The 20,439-nt window shown below is 35.2% G+C and overlaps 1 protein-coding gene across 3 annotated transcripts in view; it reads left to right on the plus strand.

Annotated features, from left to right (window-relative positions):
• The window catches only part of LOC129227577 (disks large 1 tumor suppressor protein-like), a 358,608-nt gene that overhangs the window by 318,555 nt on the left and 19,614 nt on the right, over window positions 1-20,439 (plus strand). For all 3 annotated transcript variants that reach the window (XM_054862160.1, XM_054862161.1, XM_054862162.1), the window contains 2 exons: window positions 4,389-4,491; window positions 19,148-19,250. In XM_054862160.1, coding sequence (XP_054718135.1) covers window positions 4,389-4,491; window positions 19,148-19,250 — 206 coding nt within the window. The remainder of the gene's footprint in view (window positions 1-4,388; window positions 4,492-19,147; window positions 19,251-20,439) is intronic.

Consider the following 20,439-nt stretch of genomic DNA (forward strand, 5'->3'; position numbering starts at 1 on the left):
CATTTTACGCAAACACTTTAACATTTGTATTTCAGCTGCAGCGGTGTCGGACTGACGTTCCATAGTTCGCCATGATGTTTGTCAGAATACTATAATTCATTGTACGATCTATGAAGTGTTGTACAATTAAGCAAAATAAAAATCGATTTTCTTTTTCGGTACTTACAGTTCCGTTTATTTAATATCAAAATTTAAATGAACTCTGCGAATTTGATCGGGATTAACCGGAGACCAGGATAAGCAAGGTTCTACCTGAAATCATAAAATATTACACTTGCACAATTTTCACTACATTTCACCATTTGATGAAAGTTAAAACAGTTGTTGAAATTAGCACCGTGCAGCTTTATTATCAGGGTCGATCCTAGCAGGTGTGCAGAGTGTGCACCGCACACGGGCGGCCAAAGCAAGGGGCGGCCGCAGGCCACATCATATAGTTTTTTCATTCAAGCAAAATTCCTCAAGAATTTCTCACAAGATAACATAAGAAGTCGAATAAATGTGCTGAATTTTAAATGTTAAATTATCAAAGTAAGTGCCAATTTTCCAACAGCATAGCATATTAAGAAAAATGGAATGTTAGAGCACATTGTGTTGCTCCATTATGCATTAATATCAACTCTTTATACACATGCTTCCTTTGGTTGCAAATTTTGTGACAGAACTGGTAATCAGGCATGGATACAAGGGAGGGGCAATGAGGAAAATCTCCCCCCCCCCCCCAAAGCATGAAATGGTGCCTTCTAAAGGCCACTAATGCTTCACCTAGCCTCCCAAGTTTTTATTGACCCTAAACAATGAAGACATATTTTGTGTAAAAAAAACTATGCTGATAGTATACTCTCGCAAATATTTCAAACAACAAATTCTGTGTTCAGCAGTCGTGGATGCGTGGAGACTGGAGAGAAAGAGACAATGGAAAATTGCGACTCCCCTGAGAGTCATACATATATAATCAACGAACTAAAATTTTTAATTTTCCCCCTTTACAGCATTTTTTTGTAATTAAAATCACGAATGAACTGCTCGGTTTCAGATCAGGTAGGAGAACAGGGCTTTTGCCCCGGGTTACAAATTTTAAGTGTAGCTCTAAAACGAAGATCCAAAAGGATGCCTTGACGAGACTAAAGAAGGCTTCAAACTGCGTTTTTAGGACTTTAATTTTGGAAAATTTCGCTGGTGAACCACCGATTTTAAGGATCCAATTAAGTCTCTTATTCACCAATTCACCCTTTCTTCCTTAATGTAATCAAACATAACCTAAAAATGATGGCTCCAAAATGTCTTTTCTAAAGACAGCCAGCCCTCCCTAACGTCATCAAAAATTGCTCAATGGCATTTTTCGATTTTCTTTTTCGAAATGTTTGCGATAGAGGGCCCTGAAATCCATTCCCTAACATTACTACCAAAGATAGTCTGAATTAGCGTCTCTAGAGAGGCCCCCAATCTCACCCCCTCTCACTTTACGTATTCAAAAACAAACTAAAATTGCGTTTTTCAATCATCAGTTTCGAAGAACTTTGGGGGAAATTCCCTGGATCGCCGGATCCCCCTTTTCTCCAACGTAATCACTATAGCTCAAAATTTCGTTTTTACACGGTTCCATGGAGCCACCAAAACCTTCCTGCCTAGACTAGACTGAAATTGACATCAGTTTCAAAAAACAATTCTTGATGGCACACTGAACCCCCCGCCCGCTCTTTGTCCCATCGTTATCAAACAATGCCTAAAATATGATTTTGGGACTTCCATTTCTGAAAACTTCCGGATGGCATATGTAAATTTTCACGGCGCTAGGGCATCCGGCATCCCCCATCAATCGCCGAGGTGTGGTGGAGAAAAGTCTTTAGTTGTATTTTGCAGATATTAATATCGAAAAATATTCAGAAAGATCCGCTGAAACTTCCCGGTTTCCTTAACGTCACTAAAGATAGCACAAAATTGTGCTTTTTAGAGCCCCAAAATCCTTCATTCACAAAAGTAACCTAAAATTGATTTTAATTCTGAAAAATATTTCAATTCGGAATATTTTCCCGTTTCCCCTATCGTGTCCAAATCTAACCGAAAATGTGTTTTTGAAACAATAGTGCCGATAAATTACCGGAGGAAAGATGCCAGACACCCTAACGTCACCAAAGACAGCCTAAATTTGAGTTTTAAACTTCAATTTCGAAAACTTTCTATAGGAGACTACCGAATCTTTCGCCCTCCAGCAATTTCAACAAAGATAACCCGAAATTGCGTTTTTAAAACTACTGTTTCAGAAAATTTTCGGGAAGAGCGCCGATCCTTCCTAAACTAAGGTCACAAAAAATGGCTGCAATTTGACATCAATTTCGAAAGAATTTCATGAAAGAACTCTAACATTACTTTCCCCTCAAGTCTCGAAAAATTTCTCAAAATTGCAATTTTTGACGTCAATATTGAAAATTTCTCTACGAACTTTGAATGTTCCCGACTCTTTTGTCCTTGCAACCAAACATAACCTAAGATTAATTACAACTGTTTTACATACGCCAATTTCGTATATTTTCTGGGGGCGATCCCCCCCCCCCTTCCTCTGATGTCACCAAAGACAGACTTTTCGGTACTTATTACTTTCTTCAAAGATATAAATTGTACCTAAGGAGTTTCTAACCTTTTACATAAATTCATCCTTCTGTGTTTTTTTTTTTTTTAATTAGAGCTTGATATAGAAATTTGAAGAAAGATTTATATGGGCGATAAGTATTATTCAAAACATGCAAATTGCTCTTCAGGGGCGGCACATTGGGTCTTTGCACACGGGCGGCCGACACCCTAGGATCGGCCCTGTTTATTATATGCGTCGCAATGACAACACACCGACCGCCCGAAGAATTCTGCGACAAGAACATTCACTTATCGAATATCCTGGGTATTCGAAAAGTGATTGACACATTTCGATAATTCATAGAAAATTAACATATTGTCGTATGAATATTCGGATTGCACCAGAATACTTCACAAGTTGAAGAATTTTTTTTATGACATCGTTAAAAATAATAAAGAAAAAAGCTTAATTATTAGTAATTTGCATTGACGGCTGTAAGAAAAACAAACTTAATGTGTGGTGTTTAATCATTTTATTAAACAGAAAGCAATACTGCCGCGTGCAGGTAAACAGCTGTATCTGCAGAAATGAATTTTCAAGATATTTGAAGAAACGCGTTTTGGATTCAATACTAACAATAGGGAAATGTTGGAATTAGACGGGTTTTTTCAGCGGAAACCAAATCAGCGAGGTTATTCAATAAATCTAACGTACAATAGACGACAAAAAATGAAAAATTTGCAATTATTGCTTTTTACCTGCCCACGGCCATGGGCAGGTAAAAAGCATTATGTTAAAAATTTAAGTTCACATCCAACTTTGGAAAAGTGACTTTCGAAGATAAGCAACTTGCTTCTACTAATGATTATTCATCTGTGTACTGTTAGAAGTTTTTATCTTGTTTGGGTATTGAATTATGAGCTTTCTTCTAGCATCAGCCATATCTTAATGAAACTGGTAATAACTCTTCATATAGTTCCTAGTCTTAGCTCTCGGTATTTCCGCTCTACAACTACTGTTGATAATAATTAAGAAGAAAATAAAAAAACTGAAACACTTCCGAAAGCTATGATGGGGCGATTTATTTCGCTTGTTTGGAAAAAGCATTCTGACATCTTTTATACGCAACTGCAAAATATATTGCCGACTAAAAAGTAGTTATATTTTTTTGCAGTTTAATGACCCGTCGCTCTATTAGCGATTTTTCTCTAGTTGTTGATTAATTTATTGTACAGCTTCAATTTTGTAGTTTTCTGGTGTAAAGAACGTATGTACAATTTTGTGTTTGGAGACGAGTATTCAATAGCTATGGTGTAAGTACATTATTCAGGCATTAAATTATATTACAAAAATATTCTGAACTTAAAATTCGTGGACATGATTACATTTGTTACGTGGTTTTATGTTCCCTTCTGAGAGTTTCCCACGATTTCGTTTTGTGATTTTTTTTTTTTATTATTTATTTATTTATTTATTTATTTTTTTTTTGTAAACTAATTTTCATTGTGTTAAAAATTATTTTCATTTTCACACATGCCAAAATCAACTGTTACATTTGTAATTGTTTAGGACACCTCCCCCCCCCCCCTTCCATGCCCGTCATTTAAAGTGGTCAGGAGGGCACGATTCCCCCCTCCTCTGCGTCCCCTCCCGACTTTGAGAAGTGGGCGTGGTTTTTGTTATTTTTCAATACAATATGCTGAGTATGTACCCTTTGACCCCCCCCCCCCCCCCCTCCTTTCTTGAATAGGCTCTGGTTTTGCTATTTAACTGCTTGGTGGATTACTTTAATCGAATTTTCTTTTTATGCCAACAGGTGAATGGAATCGACCTAAGGCATGCAACGCACGAGCAGGCAGCTGCAGCTCTCAAGGGAGCTGGACATAATGTACATATGATACTGCAATACAGGCCGGAAGGTAGGAAGAAATTTTAATACTTTAAAACGTCATTTTCTTTTTGATAGATAAGGACCGGGCAAATTGTTTCTCCCCTGATGAATTATTTTGCCTAACCTTCAACGACTATCTAGTACTCGGTTCAACGAAAAGATAGTCTGCAAGTCAAAACCGAGGAGAGGCCATGTCATAAACTTGGGGTCTGGCCCTGAGGGGGCCTGCTTTGAAATTAAAGCAGTATAAATTTTCTAAGTGTTATGGAGGGAGGGGGGCCTTGACTCTCGACGGCCCTGCCATAAGTTTATAAAAGGGCTGCCAGAAGGTGTGCCATGGATTTTCTCTGCAACAAAATAAGTAAACCAATATTCGCCGTCTACTCTGCTTGGTGCTAATTTGTTATTGTGCCCGCTAAACACGGGGTTGACACCGCCAAATGGCGATTTCTTTAATTACATCTCTGGTCTATCTTTTCCGTGTGTCTATCTGTGAATGTAGTACATGGATAAAGTCATGAAACTTTATGCCAAGTTTCTTTCGAATCCAGACACCATTCATTCATAGTGTTGGTCGAACTTGCTGACTCTTAGTTTGGGAAGGAAGTTATTTTGCATTAGATCTTCTTGATTCGAGATGCAAGACAGATCCTGCTTTCAGCATATTTTCTTCCTTAAATCGATTAATCCATTTGATAGCAAGCTTCGGCAACGACTAGTAATTTAGCCTTGAAACTGTCGACCAACTTCGTTTCATTCCAATAATGTATAAAATTTAGCTAACTAGGTGTGAACTCCCAATTTTGGAACGAATCCTCAGTATTTGCACTTTGTTTTCTAACAAAACATACAAACTTATTATTAGGACTTGAAGGTTAAGAAAGTGCTTGGGTTTGTAACATTGAAGAAGTTGGAATATTCCCCCTCTCGTCGATTTCCCCTTTTTTAGGCTTTTCAGAATTGCTCTCCTTTCCCCATTTTGATGTAATGTAGTTTTTACGTGGTAAAATGAATGTTAATAATGAATCAATAAAAGGATTTTTTGAAGATTAGGGGGATTTTGTTATTTACACCATTTTGGTGTAACTTTAGGAGTGACTTTAATCTCCTCTGAATATCGTAGCAAGTTTCCGATTTCTAATTCGTAAGGGATTGGAATTTTAAGTTGTTTGTGGTTTTGCTGTGCACGACTAGTGTTAAAGTGCGAAAAAAATTAAGGATTAAAATTTGTGAAATTCTATGAATTTTTGAAGCGATGTCAAAAGTAATAAAATTTTAGCAAGAAAAAAAATGGCATTCCTGAAACCACCATTTTGTAAAAGAAATAAATATGGAAATGAGGAATATTTGACTTGCATGCACGAAAAAAATCACAATACATTTCATTGAAAAGAATAGACCCTAAAGAATTACACAGCATGGGCGTGTCTTAGTTTAATTAAACCTTGACAGAGTAGAGGGCCTGATGAGGCTGAAGGAGGGGATAGAAAAATACATTGGTTACTGGACCTAATATATCGATAAAAAGACATCGATTAAGGCCCGTGCGGTATTCTGGTCTTGTCGAGTACTCAGAAGAAGTTTAAGAAAATATTTGGAGAGATTTCAGGTTCTGATGAATTTTAAAACATTTAAATGTAATTTTTTATCCTGTTGAAGGCAACAACTTTGATTTCATGCAAAACCAATTGTTTAGGTCCCTGTCAATACAATCTCCATCACTTGTTTGTAAACATTTCATCTAGTGCTTTTCACACTTAAGACTGTCCATATAAATTTCACACCTTTTCCAACGTATTTTACCTCTCCCCCTCCATTTCCCTTTGCCACACTTCACTTTACCACCTCTCCCCATTTGTCACATGTCACGCCGTATTCATAAACTTGCTTGCTATAAAAATGCTTTTATTTCAACTAAACTGCAAGATGTTACTCTTCTTGTTACTCCTCCTCCTCGTCACAATCTATTAATATTTCATAAAGCCCCCTCCCCTTGAAAACGTGATATTATTTGTGGACGACCCCTTGTTGCATCCGCAAGCTATTTATTGCATACAATGTATTGTTTGCTTTAAAAAAAAAATTTAATCCCTCCAGTCCTTTAGAATTGTAAAATGAAATCTGTACAGTAGATCAAAACCGAAGACGAAAAACAAAGGGTTTATTTCGTTGATACATTATAGCTCTGAAGTTGATAGTTGCAATCAGCAAGACCTAAGAGTTGAGCTCAAAAACGGATACAAGGGAGGGGCGATGGGGGCAATCGCCCCCTCCTTGAACCGGGGTACGGCAACTTTCTTCAAGTATATTTTCGATATTACAGTTCCAAAAACGCAATTTTATATTATCATTTATGGTGTTAGGAAAAAGGGAGCTCTTTCTCAGAATTCTTCCGAAATTGAAGTCTTGAAAACGCGATCGTAGCCCATCTCTTATTACTGGGATATGGACCAGAACATTCTACAGGTTTTTTTTTTTTTAATTGAAATTCCAAAACCACAATTTTACACGATCTTAGATGATATTAGACATAGATTCAAGGGCTCCCCCTGGATATTTTTCGAAAGAAACATTCACTCCTTCGAAAAATTTTAGAAATTGAAGTTTCCAAGATTAAAGAGTAAAATGCAATCGTTCCCTCCTTGAATATTTCCTGGATCCGCCCTTTGTTGAGCTCCTACTATCGATCGCTCTCGCTCGATATGACGGAACGCTATCCAGCGAAATCTGTGGGCTTAAATGAACGTCTGCTTAGTTGGTTTTTCTGAAGGAAATAAAATTACACTTTTTAAAATATCGATGTGAAAGGAGAAAATAACCTCGTTAAGATGAGAGATCACCTAACCGTTTGGTTTCCAAAATACTTCAACGAGTCCAAAGCAGTTCTTTTCTGTCTTAAATATCTGTATTAAAGTGTACCAACACTTGGAATTTTCCGCCAAGCTAAGGGCACGAAAAAGTGTTCTTTAACAACGGAAATTTACCCTTGCTCGATAAGTTTTAATTTCCCTACGGGGAATCATAAGCGATAAGGGTAGTCTCCCATTTTTTTATTGAAAAATAAAAGTGTGTCAGTAATTCAGGGTTTATTGTAGTCGAAACCGGATTTATCAGTTGATTTTTAGTACTGAAATTGTTTGATAAAAGTTTTAAGTTATCTGGAGAAATGTCTTTTTTATTTCCTTAAAACTACTGTTGCGTGGGGTGGACACAAAATACGTCAGGTGAATTTTAAAGACCTAACATCTGCGTAGGAAATTCCCGATAGATAAGAAAATGTCGTAATAAATATATGGCCACAACCGAGCTTTGGAAATAAATAGAATGCATTTGTCCAAGCTTCAAGTTTTTCAGAACTTCGAATTTCATTTCATTACTTATTTTAAACTTTTTAGCTGCAGATAGTTAAATTTGAAATTTTTACCGCTTCTTTCTGCCGTGAGAAGGTAAATGTCAGTATCTGCAAATTTTTAATTTTTCGTTTTTTCCCCCTTTTGCATTTTTGTCATCTGTTGCACTTGAGCTTCGTTGTACAAGTTAGCTTGTTTGGTTTCCGCTGAAAAAAAAAAAAGCCCGAAAAAAACATAAACTTCTAACATTTCCCTGTGTGCATGGAATTTAAAACGTGTCTTCAAATATCCCAAAAACTCATTTCTGCAGATATTGACCTTGATCTTCCCACGGCAACCTTATAAGAATATAATGTTCTATAAATTTGTCGAACATGCACTGAGTCTCATTTTTAGACAGTAAGTTAGACAGTTAGATAGAATGTCCCAAAATAATTTTTACCCAGTCCACCCTAATATTTCTGAGCAGAACTGAAACAACACTCAATATTTCATGCAAGAAGTTTACGTAATGGGGGTCGTGTATTTTTTCTTTCATGTGAGTCAGTGATAAGCAAAGGGATGTCAGTGGCAAAATTAAAAATTTGGAAATAACCAATACAAATGGTAGATGAACCTGTCCTGTCTTGGAGCAAGAGCTAAGTACTAGTAAGTAGCTATTGTAGGTGCTGCTGAACAGCATGATTTAGAAAAAAAATTCAATGTCAACCTAGGAAGTCATCTTTAAACGCGTTTTACTCAAAACTTGAAAATGCCCACTTAGATCCCTTTGTTTCTCACACCCTCATATATAGTTTGACAAATTGTTTTCAATAAACTAGACAAATCTCCAACCGTTTTTTTATTATTAGTTCTGCAGCCTTTATAGTATGAATAATTCCTTGCAACCGATGCCTGGTGACAAATCTTACTTAATAAACATCTGTTCTTTGCTAACAGATGGAATTTGAGGCGACGATTGTTTCTTCCCTGTATTGAAACTACACGTACTTCTTGCCGACATATTGTTTTTCATCTTCACACTCATCCATCAATGTGGCATTGAAAAAGTCCCGCTTGCAGATTCGTCTTACGACCTGTTGTGATATTCAACTGCTATTTGATGCAAATCGCAATTCGATTCAGCCGCCATGTAATGTAAATCGTTCCCTTAAAATTCAATTTGGATTTACTTTCATAACTTTTATCCGTGTAAGTGCCGCAGCCATAACCATTTTTCTAATGTTTCGGTCATGAAAAAGTGCTCTTGTTACCTCGCTTTCGAAATTCTTCAACACAAGTTACTTAAGTGAGTCTTAATCTGACGAATAAGGTTAGAAGGACGTTTTGGTGCATCATGTATCGTAAAATTCTGCTTTACATTCACAAATTCAGAAGCGGGATGTGAGGTGGTTTCTATTTTTCTATTGCTGTATTCTGTAATTAGTATCGTTTTTCTGACATCATTACAATTTTATTCCTTAGGCAGCCATTATGCTTTTTTTTTTAGATACGCTTTTGAAATGTCCACATAGGGAAGCTGGGGCAAACCAGCATTGTGAAGGCTACCCAGATCCTAATCATAGCATTACGACGCTGCCTTTGCTCCAAATATATTATAGTATAAATACAGTCAATTCGCGATAACTCGAAGTCCGATAACTCCAATATTACTATAACTCGAAGTTCTTTTAAGTTCCAACTCTTTTGTATTTAATTCCACTCTAATTATTCTATATATTTCGAAGTTAACTTACTTGAACTCGAAGTTTTTCAAAGATGACTCGAAATTTATTTCAAAAGAACGAAAAGGAAAGAAACAAGTGACTATGAGAGAAAAATTAATTCACCTTCACTTGCAATTCCTACACAATAGACCTCTAAAGCAAGAAAATCACCTGTTGAGCCAATGTGCGATAAGGAGTTAGTTACTCGTGCGGAAATGAGTTAGCATGTTTTCTTTTGCTTACTGTACTGTTTACACTTTGACATGTTGCTGGACCATGAATTTGCTTTTAAGCTGTCATGTTGTCGACTGATTGTACCTTTCTTCAAAAAGGCTGACCTAAGTGAAGATGCGTTCCTCTTCATTCTTTAGTTCGATCATTTGCTAATAAGTCCCTGAGAGACAGCGAGTTTTCTTTACTATTAAAGATGTTTAAGCAAGTACTCTGTCAATGATATTAAAAGAAAAAGAGAAACTTCTAAAGCGGTAGAATCCATGAATCCGAATTTGAAACGAATGAAGACGTGCACCTTTCCTGAATTAAAATCAGCTCCATTCAAGTGGTTCCAGCAGTATCGAAATCAAAACCATGCTTTTGATTTTTTTTTTTCTCTCAATATTTTTGAGTAAACTGTGCATATTGTGCTTAAAAGCTTTTAAGGTCTGTAATTTTGTCAGTTATATGTACATAATAATTAAAATATTCGATGATTTTGACTATTAAAATGTCAAAAACTGAAATTAGCAATAAGTCAAACACCCGATAAGTTGAAGTTTTTCGTCAGTCCCTTTAGATTCGAGTTATTGCGAATTGACTGTATTATCAAGCTGGGTAATCATTTGCAGCAGTGTTGCTCAACCTATGGCCCTCGTACTAAATGTGGCACTTTGATATGTTTAATGTTACGAATCTGAAACTATGCTCTAGAACCTTTCAAAGCAACAAATAGTCATTATTCGGTATTACGAATGATTACTGGACATTTGGGGCTAAATAGTTAGAAATTTGTTTCTGAAAAACAGATAAAAGCTTCATATCAATGAAATAAGCGCATAGTAATGATAACTCTTCTTTGGTAATTTTCTTCCCTACTCTGCGTCTTCCCACGTTTTCTTAAGGAAAGATTCAAATATATTTTAATTCCGAATGTATTTTGGCTCGAGAGATTATCTTTAGTATGAGGTGCGGCAATCGGGTAAAAAAAGTTTGGGCACTAGTGCTCTTACAGGTTGTTAAGGATTTTATTTTAAGTAAAAGTTAAAATCAGAATTAATAATACTGTATATGATCAAGTTAAATGAAAAAATACACGACGACATTAGTTTAAAATGTTCTTAATCGTTCCCAAAACTTGCTTTAACGAATGTCCAGTGTGTCCAACAATTTCTGCAGGCATATCAAACCGAATTACAGCGTTCTCAACTGTAGCATGCAAGAGAATGTTAGTCATGTCGGTGATTTATGCTTTCTCCGTTAACTGGTTTTGATGAGTTTTCAGCACGATTCAAAAACTTTTAAAAATCTCTAACTTTCCATATAACATTTTTTTTTTTGCTAAAAGTGATATCTCACGACTTCTTACAAATTAAGCTGTAAGTTACCACCCTTAAGCCATGTATATTGCAAGTAGTTTCTGAAAACTATTTACCAAGTGTGATAACATTCAATTCAGTAGTTTTCAGAAGATGGCTACCTCAAAACGTTAATTATAAAGACCTTGTATATATTTCCATATAGTTTTTGTTTGCGTGTTCCCTCCTGCTCAAGTTTAATTCTTCCCCTCCTTGGACTTTGTTTTGAACGTCGAAGTGAATGCATCTGTATTTCAAATACAATTGTAAATTTTTGAATCACTGATGCATGGACAGAGATCACGGGCCTTTAAAAACACATTGGGGTTAATAAACAGAACTAGTTTAACTAGTTACATTTCAAATTGGTCTACTTCTTTGAAACTAGGTGTTTTTGAAATTTTTGACCAAGATGGCAAGGACAGTTTTGAGTATTTTTCCTCAGTCTTATTATGATTTTTTGATGACGGCTGGAAAATATTTTTCAGTTTTTCATCCGTATTGAAACCAACGCTACTGCGTTGGCATCAAAATGAAATCCATGAAATTTTAGCTCCTATTTAGAAATTTTCTACTTGTTTACTGTGCTGGGGCCTGAGAAGTGGAGTAGTTTTACGCATTGGTCTTCGGATTCTCGTCCAGGATGTTTGAGCCCCAATCCAAACTTTTTCCAGAACACGAATCTAAGAAGATAAATAAATACCTTTTGTGCTGAAAAGTAAAGTAAGAAATAACAACGTCAAAAGCACAAACTGCAGATTACTGCAGACATGTGTTTCGGCGTTATAAGGAACCTTTGTTTGCATTCCTATTGGTTCTTTAATAGCTTATAATTTTCTCATTGATGGTTGGTTAATCCGCTCTTTTTATCTTTTACGCTGTTTGCTTATCTGGCTCTTGGCTTTTGTCGGATGTCTTTTCATCCATAAGCTCATTTCTTTTGCATTGAAAAAGGCGTTCCTTGTAACTCTGAAACACGTGTCTGCAGTACTCTGCAATTTGTGCTTTTTGACGTTGTTATTTCTTACTTTATGAATCTCATAAGTTACCTCAGTCGGGAATGATTTATTCAACTATCATCACAGCATTGAGGCTGACAACTCCCTAGGGCATAAATTATGGTATCATTTTCCTTTGAAACCTTTCACCTCTTCGTAGGTTGGAAAATGAATCCTTGGGCCTCGTTTCCTTCGACGAGCCCATTTTTAGGTCGTTTTTGCGGATGACGTCAAAACGAGATTTTTCTACGTGAGACAGAGAAATGTTTTCTATTTAAGAGAATCGAAATGTGATGGGAGGAGCACAACAATCGATTTTTAATTTTCTTAAACTTTTATTAGGTCATGGAAGGTCTCTGCTAATCTTTGGTTTGACCTTTTCCCACTTTTTGTGGTGCAAGTAAACACAAATATTGTTGGTGGTTTTGCATTATGTATTCATTTTTTTTAATATATATTTTTTAATAAATCAATTTTCAAGAGCATTATAAGAGAAATTCGACCGTCAGCTCTTCTGTTTCGAGTCGGGGAGAATCGAACTCTAATTGTGATGGTACAATAGAAAATAATAATGTAAACACGTCAGGCCTGTCATTTAAGGCGAGTTGAGAGGGGGCGATTGCCCCCGGTTCCTGGCATTGAGAAATCAATGTATTTACATGCGTGTGGGCTTAGTTTCTGCTATTTTTTGATATAGTAATAATGCACAGAGTTTTATATCCTGTACCCCCTTTCTCTGGCAAATTTCGAAATGGCGTTCCTGTATACTGCGAGAATACTTGGTATACACTCGTGATTAGTCTTTTTATATTTCTGAAGTCCTTTATATTATCAATATCAAACAGCAAGAGAGCGCGTGAGAGCAGGGCCTGACTACTGAACAGGTCAACTAGTCCATGGCCTAGGGCCCCCAAATGGCTAAAATTGTTTTTGCCAATGACTAAAAAATTGCAAATTTTAATCACAAGGGGTCCCGAAAACGCGTTTAGCCTTCGGTCGCCCCGATATCTTTATCGGGTCTTGGGTGAGAGATATTAGCTTTTGACACATTTCTACTATATTGATTTATCTGAAATATTTTTGATACTATGGAGCTTTCCCATTTTTACTTATTCATTAAAAAATCTTGTAATTATTACTTTTTGTCAAACACAAAAAAATTCTTTAAAAAAATATTTCATGCGCGTATATAGGGATTTATTTTGGGATAGGCCGAAGGCTAATGTTATGAGAACTTTCCAATTTTAAACTCAAATAATATTAAAATCCTTGTTGCAATGAAAAGTTTTTGTTTATTTTGGGAGGAGCCAGGGCCCCTCCAGGGCACCAACCTTAAATAATCCCCTGAAATGTATAGCATATGGGGGGGGGGGGTAATCAAAAGCGGAGAAATTGGATTGATAGTTCCCGCATGGACAGAACGTTTAAAATAGTTTTTAAAAATTAGAAAACTAAGACTCGGTGGTTTCATTGTGTGTCGATGGCCATTTTGGGTCTAAAGTTTTTTGCGTTTTTGCAAGGAGAGGAGTCATTTCTTCAACCTATGAATTTTCCGTCATGTTTTTCACTTACAATTTCGGTTATTGATTCCGATTTTGTTTTATGTTTTACATTTGCAGCTGCGTTGGCTCACATTCCCCTCCTCCCCCTCCACTCCTCCCTTCCTTTCCCGTTATTCGTTATCGTTTGTCAAAATATTTAGCCTAAAATGGTACATCCATATAGGTATGCAGCAGCTCCCAGTGACCTCCCCCCCCCCCCCCCCGAAAGTTCGACTCTCCATTTATTTTATTTTTAAGAGAGTTTCACTCATCTTCTCTGTTTTAGGTACCAATGAAGAAAAAATCGTCGTACGTTTTTAATTTTTCATCAGTTGAATGTTTTTTTCTAGATAAGGAGAAAAAAAAAACGTTCTAAGTCAGGGATTCGGAGTGCCTACTAGAGGGAAGGGGTGGAATCATGACGCAGATAGTTCCAATGGGATTTTTTAAGGGGGTATACGGTCGGGGCCATTTTTCGTTTTTTAGTGTTCCTATTTTTTGTGGGCTCTGTAGTATTCAGAAGGTTTGTCATCACTCTTGGATGGGGAGGGGGTACCTCTAAATCAAAATATTAAAATTACGTGTAACGAATTAAAATCTTTAATCTTTTGTTTGAACAAATTCGTTTTTGTCAGTATTACATGATTTAAGGAATTATTTTTGGCATTCAGTTATTGCGTTTGCATCTACGATTTTTCTTACTTTGCTTAAGAAATAATTATTTATGTTTATTTTCTTCAGATTCGCAACCATTGCAAAAGTTCATCAGTAAAATTTTTCCAATTAGCGATTCTAACCATATTGTTATTTTTTTTAAGTAGGCAACTTAGTAAAATATATTAGTGCTATACCCCTCCAAGAAAGGGCTAAAACAGATATGGATTGAATGGCCGAGAGATAGGGAGAGACAACGCTAAACATATAATTAGTTGAATTTCGAGTACCAGATGCTGATTCAAGGTAGTTTCTGCATTAATAATGTTAAAATATCTTTTCGCTTTTTATAAGCATCATTATTGATATCATTGAAAGGAAAAGAACCTCATTGTTTCGCACTGAGGAACACAATATCTTAAAGAAATTTCTGGTATAAATTGACAAAAACAGATGCCCCCCCCCCACCCCCGCCTATTTATCAAATAAATTTTAGCATAGGTAGCAAGGAGCGCCCCGAATTTAATTTTGGGAGGCTTAAATTCTCAATTTGCCGAATAGAACTCTAACTTTTGCCTAATGAAACTTCAACTTTCGTCGATTAGTGATATTTTGCCGAATGAAGCTCAAAATTTCGTCGGATAACGATAATCTTACCGAGCGGAACTCCAAATTTTACCGAATGATAATAATTTTGACGAATCGTCAGACAAAATTTGCCGAATAAAGAAACTTTTGAGAGGTTACGGTGACCTCCCAACGGAGCGCCCCTATACCTAGACGTCCAATTTCATTTCAGTGTTTCTATTGCAAATAATTATGATTAATTCTTCAATCATAATACTTTGGTCGAATTCGCATGGTTATTATCTAATATAGAATAAATCTAATTATTAACTTAGGTCTGCGAATTCCAATTGGCATGTCCATACAAGTATTTGCATCTTACTACATCGTTATATGAGAACGTTTTTCTGCGCATTCCATTCATTCTTTCTCGTAAAAATCAATGTCTTACGTTCCTTTTCTTAACTTTGATATTCGTTTTGCTTTTTAAAAAGATTTCTCGCACTTTGGAACCTTGATAACGGTGCTGCTCTGCTTCGATTGACGAATCAGAACCACCTGCATCTCGGAATGATATATATATATTTTTTTTCTTTCCTTTCAAACTTGCATGAATCAACACTATTGTTACTTCACTAGACTTTTTTTGCCATACATTTTTCTCCCGTCAGTTAGTTTCGTCATTTTCTGCCATGTTGTTTTCCAGTGCATCTGTAAGTATTTTTATTGTGGCATTTCGTTTGTAATGTTGCCTCAAAATCTAGATGCGAGAGTAATTTGTTCGCGTAATTTCGCAGACGTTGAATTGTTCTTGAAACACTTGTGTGAGGAGCATAGGCGGCTGGTGCACCAAAAAAGTGGGGGGTCGAAAATAGTACGTGGGGTTAAGGGGGCGTGGCCCCCGATTTTTTTTTTTTTGCAGAAATGGTATGTATTAAAGACTTAACATTTATAAGTTTGACCTTCTAGAAATGCAATATGGCCTCAAAAATTGGGACGGATGGCCACCGCAGACTTACTTTCCCTTCAAATTCATTGTTCCATTTTTATAAAATAAGAGAAAGTTCATTTGTTAGGAATTTTAAATTGCTACTTAGGTGGAAAAAAATCAATCCACCTTGTAAAAAATATTTTTTCAGTAGATTATTAATTTTTAACTCTGAAAGAAGAGTGGGCAAGGCCCTATTACTTTTTAAAGTGTGGGGGCAGTCTCCTCCCGCCCCGGTAGGAGTCATTTATGGTGGATTGCATCGTGCAGTTAAATTTTTTATTATGCATATTAAAAATCTTTTTGGATGCTCGAGTTGCGGTAGTAGTTCAGAAACTGGCAAACTTGCTTATTACTGTTAACATGTTACAGGGTGGCGACAGATCAGGGAAAAGTCAGGGAACTTTATTAATCAGTTAAAAATCAGGGAAATATCAGGGAGTTTTGAAAAAATAACAAAAAATCAGGGAAAATTGATTTTATGAAGAAAAAATTTTTTTTTATTAAGTACTCCAATTGCCTACGCATTTTCTGCCTGTTCAGAAAAAAGTAAAATTAATGAGGTGCGATTATACACTGCCGCATATTTGTGCATCTTTTTTCCTCAACGTCAAAGAATTGAATCTTGCTTATTAACCACAGGATGAACTTCCTAAGATTGCTTCTGTGTCTGTTAGGTTGTTTATTTTACCTTAGTTTGAAATTTCCTTTTACGCTTTCAATGCCACGTAAAATAAACAACTATACAGGCAAAGAGGAAGCCATCATTAATGTCTTAGCTCCGTTGCCTTTATTCCATTGTCTCGAAGTAATTAAGTTCTGTAATCACGATTTCAAGAAGAAATCTTTGGTTTTTGAATTAATACTATAAAAACTTAAAAATTATTACTTCTTTGGGTTTTTAATTTAATTGCTAAAATTGAACTTTCAATTAAAAAAAAAACTTTGTTTTTTGCCGTTATACTATTTGTTGTCACCGCAGATTACAAAATTTTTTTTTCTTCAGACTTAAGTATTTTTTTAATTTTATAACCAAGTTGTATTCTTTTATATATTTTGATATTAACTAATTGCTTTTTTCCCCCCTTGCTTTCAAAGTTGTTTGTTACAAAAGCAATCTGAGATTTTTTTTTCGTTACATACTGAAATTATTTGTAATAGAGTTAACTTGTGAACTTAAGTAAATATCTTTCTTTTTTTATTGTTAAAATGCTGATAGTCATTCATTAAAACCTATATTCTTGATTAGAGGAAAGCTCCCTACGAATGGATGTCAAATGATTTCATCTGTTTTGCATAAATATGTCAATTAGTTATATAAGAATAACTACATTACTTCTATTCTTTCACTATTACTTGTTATTCTTGCAACAATTATTATACTGTTTGAAAACTTAGTTCAAAATAATTTCAATTACTTTTTAGTCCTATCATAAATACATATATTTTTAAGAGTAATTTTAATAGTTTCTTAAAATTCTTATGTTAAGTGGTTTCTGGAAGTAAAGTATTTGTTTTTTTTTTTAATTTTCTATAATCTTTCCATGTATAAAAATTTAATATACTGTTTTGTAGGTTTTTCTTTCCTTCCAAAAAAAAATTGTCTTTTTTTTTTAAAACCATTTTATTAAAAAGGTAGCATCTTTTTAAAATATATCTTTAGTTCAACAATTTTACACAACTTAAAGCGTTTAAAATACTGCATTTAATATAAACATACAATGGATTTTAAGTAGAGCAAAGAAAGAAAACCATTATCATTGGTAACGTAAATCAGGGAAATTTGGTGAACTTAATCAGGGAAAAGTCAGGGAACTTTTTTTCACAGTTCCTGTCGCCACCCTGTGTTAACTTTTGTGTATTTGTTTATGAAATGAACATAACTGAAGTCTAAAAAACATAGTGATTCAGGTTATCAGTTATGTTATGGAGCGCGTTTGAAATTTAAAATTATAAAATCTTTGAAACCAGGAAAAAAAAATTAGGTGCCTAATCAATTATTTTCTAGAGTTTATAGGAAACTTCAGTGAACATTGCTGCTAAGAGGTTGGTAAATATTTGGTAATAAGGAACCGCATGTAACGAGGCTCACTTTGTATTTGCCCAAACATCAAGGTGTTCAGTTTATACACATCAATTTGCATTGGCTACCCGAACATAATGAAAGACAAGATAGGGAACATGATTAAGGTGAAAAACATACGTAAATAAAGTACAAAATTTTGAAGATTTTTTTTTCTTCAAAATTTGTGCTTTATTTACGTTGGTTTTTCACTTTAATCATAATCATTGTAGCACAAAGATTATGTGATAATTTTCATTTAAGATAGAGGAACATTTTGTGTTTCCCAGTGTGTGCAAATTATTTTTTCCAAATGTTTTGTCAATTACAGACGTGCCTACTGGGGGGAGGGGGATCTGCTGACGCATGGTGCTCTATTGAACTTTAAATGGGGTAGTCATGACCCCACTAATACTCGTGATCCCCCCCCCCCCCGCCCCTGCTCAAAAAACCAAAGTAAACCAAAAGCTGCGTTTTGGAGACTTATTCATTTAAAATTTCTCCCAGATTCCCTATTTCTGCCTGAAAATGACTAGGATCCTCCCCCCTTTAGTAATGAAAACCCCCCCTCAAAAAAAAACTGGATCAGCTTTAGGTTTGTTTTTAGCGATTTTTTTCGTGAGGGGACAGTACTTCGTGTGCCATTGCTCTTGTTGTGGATGAACGCTCCTGCTAATTACATACTTATTTATCAAAAAACGATAGATGCTACCAGGATAATTATGAAAGCAATTCATTCTTAAAACTAATAGTAAAGAATTAGCAGTTTGTATAAAACAGTCTCAGGGATCGCTCACAAATGATACAATGCTTTGAAGGGTGAAAAGGTTTCCATGAAATTCTGACAGTTTAGGCCATGGTGAGGGGGTTGTAACAAGAAATGTGGCATCACCCATTTTTTAATAGTATGCTTAAAATGCGTACTGTAAAAACTATGTGACAAGGAGAAGGGAATCTGTCAAATTTGTTGAAAAAAAGTGTGGCATCATTTATATACATATATGAACATCCCCTTATTAGAAAAAATTCTGGTATGCCCGGAAATCCAATGCTGTGCATACCTTTACAGTCTGGCATTTTATTAATTTGCTTTTCGAATAAGATTTTTGTATGTTACTATTGTTAATTTCTTTTATAGTGCTGCTGCTTTTTTTAAGTTTGGAAATGTCGTGTGAAGTTTTTATTTTTGTCCAAAGTTTTTTGTTTCATTGTATGAACTACCAGTTAAAAAGTTATTTTAATTGCAGAGTACAACCGGTTTGAAGCTAAAATTCATGACTTACGAGAACAAATGCTCAACAATACTTCTGGCAGTTTGAGGACATCTCAGAAACGATCTCTTTACGTTAGGTAAATTTTCTTCATCAACATTTATATTCAAATTGTAATCTTAACTTATACTGTCTTTTTTCTTCAGGTCTTATTTAATGTAGTTATCTGTTGTTTGAAAGTACGTGTATGTTTCTTGCAACTTTCATTAGAAGCGAAGTAGGATATTATTTATAACCTATGGTCCATGTTATAGATTTTCATAAAATATTAAGTGTTTTAGGGCACTGGAACCAAAAAAATTATATATTCTAAGATGATAAAAGAAAACATCCAAGTTAACGGAATATTGTACGTATGCTGCCGGAGAATGTCTCTTTATTTTTAAATTCAAGAAAAAAACAAACTAGTACAAATGGAAGAACACCTCCTCTGTTTTTGGCAGAATATAGGGTATCTTCAGATAGCAACTGGTTAACGGGTAGGTTGATTTAATGATGTCAGCAGTGAGTGTAATAGAAGATGTTTTCACATATGATCGGCTAACCGTTAGCTCTGTAAAAACGCTCCTGGTTAGTCACCGGTTAACGGGTTGGTCTATCCGAACATACCCATTGATCCATAAGATCTAGTAGGTGCTACTTACTATACATGATTTAGAGAAAAAAAAATTCAATGAAAGCCAACCTAGGATCTAAACTTAAAAGATGTTTTTACTCAAAACTTTGAAGTGTCTACTACATCTTATTGCCTCAGTTGTATTTTCATAAAGGATTTAACATTTCTTACTTTTATCTTATTGGTTCATTAATGTTTTGCTAAATTTATAAAATTCCATGTTGTCATGCTTATTATAATAGAGGCAATGAGAAGCAAAAGGATGTAAATGGACTTCAAGGTTTAGAGTAAAAATGTGTATAAAATTCTAACCCTAAGTAGACTTTTGTTGAAAGGTTTTCACCAAGACAGCACCTACCAGGGCTACTAGTACCATCTCTTGCTTCAAAACAGGTTCTAGTTTCTTCTACCACCTGTAATAGTTGTCACCAAATTGTTCATTTTGGCACTTATATCCCTTTGCTTTTGGGTACATCAGTTCATTTTGATTAACAGCAAGACATTGTAAAAACAAGTGGAAGATAGGTTTATCAATTGTCGAGTTTAATTTTGTTCAATTTAAGTACTCTTCTTTTTTTCTCTCTTTACCAGGATGTATATGCATTATTCTTCCAATTATTTTTGAGACTTAAATGCCTGATTCATTTTTCTA

This window comes from Uloborus diversus, chromosome 8, assembly GCF_026930045.1.
Source record: "Uloborus diversus isolate 005 chromosome 8, Udiv.v.3.1, whole genome shotgun sequence".
NCBI classification, from domain to species: Eukaryota; Metazoa; Arthropoda; class Arachnida; order Araneae; family Uloboridae; genus Uloborus; species Uloborus diversus.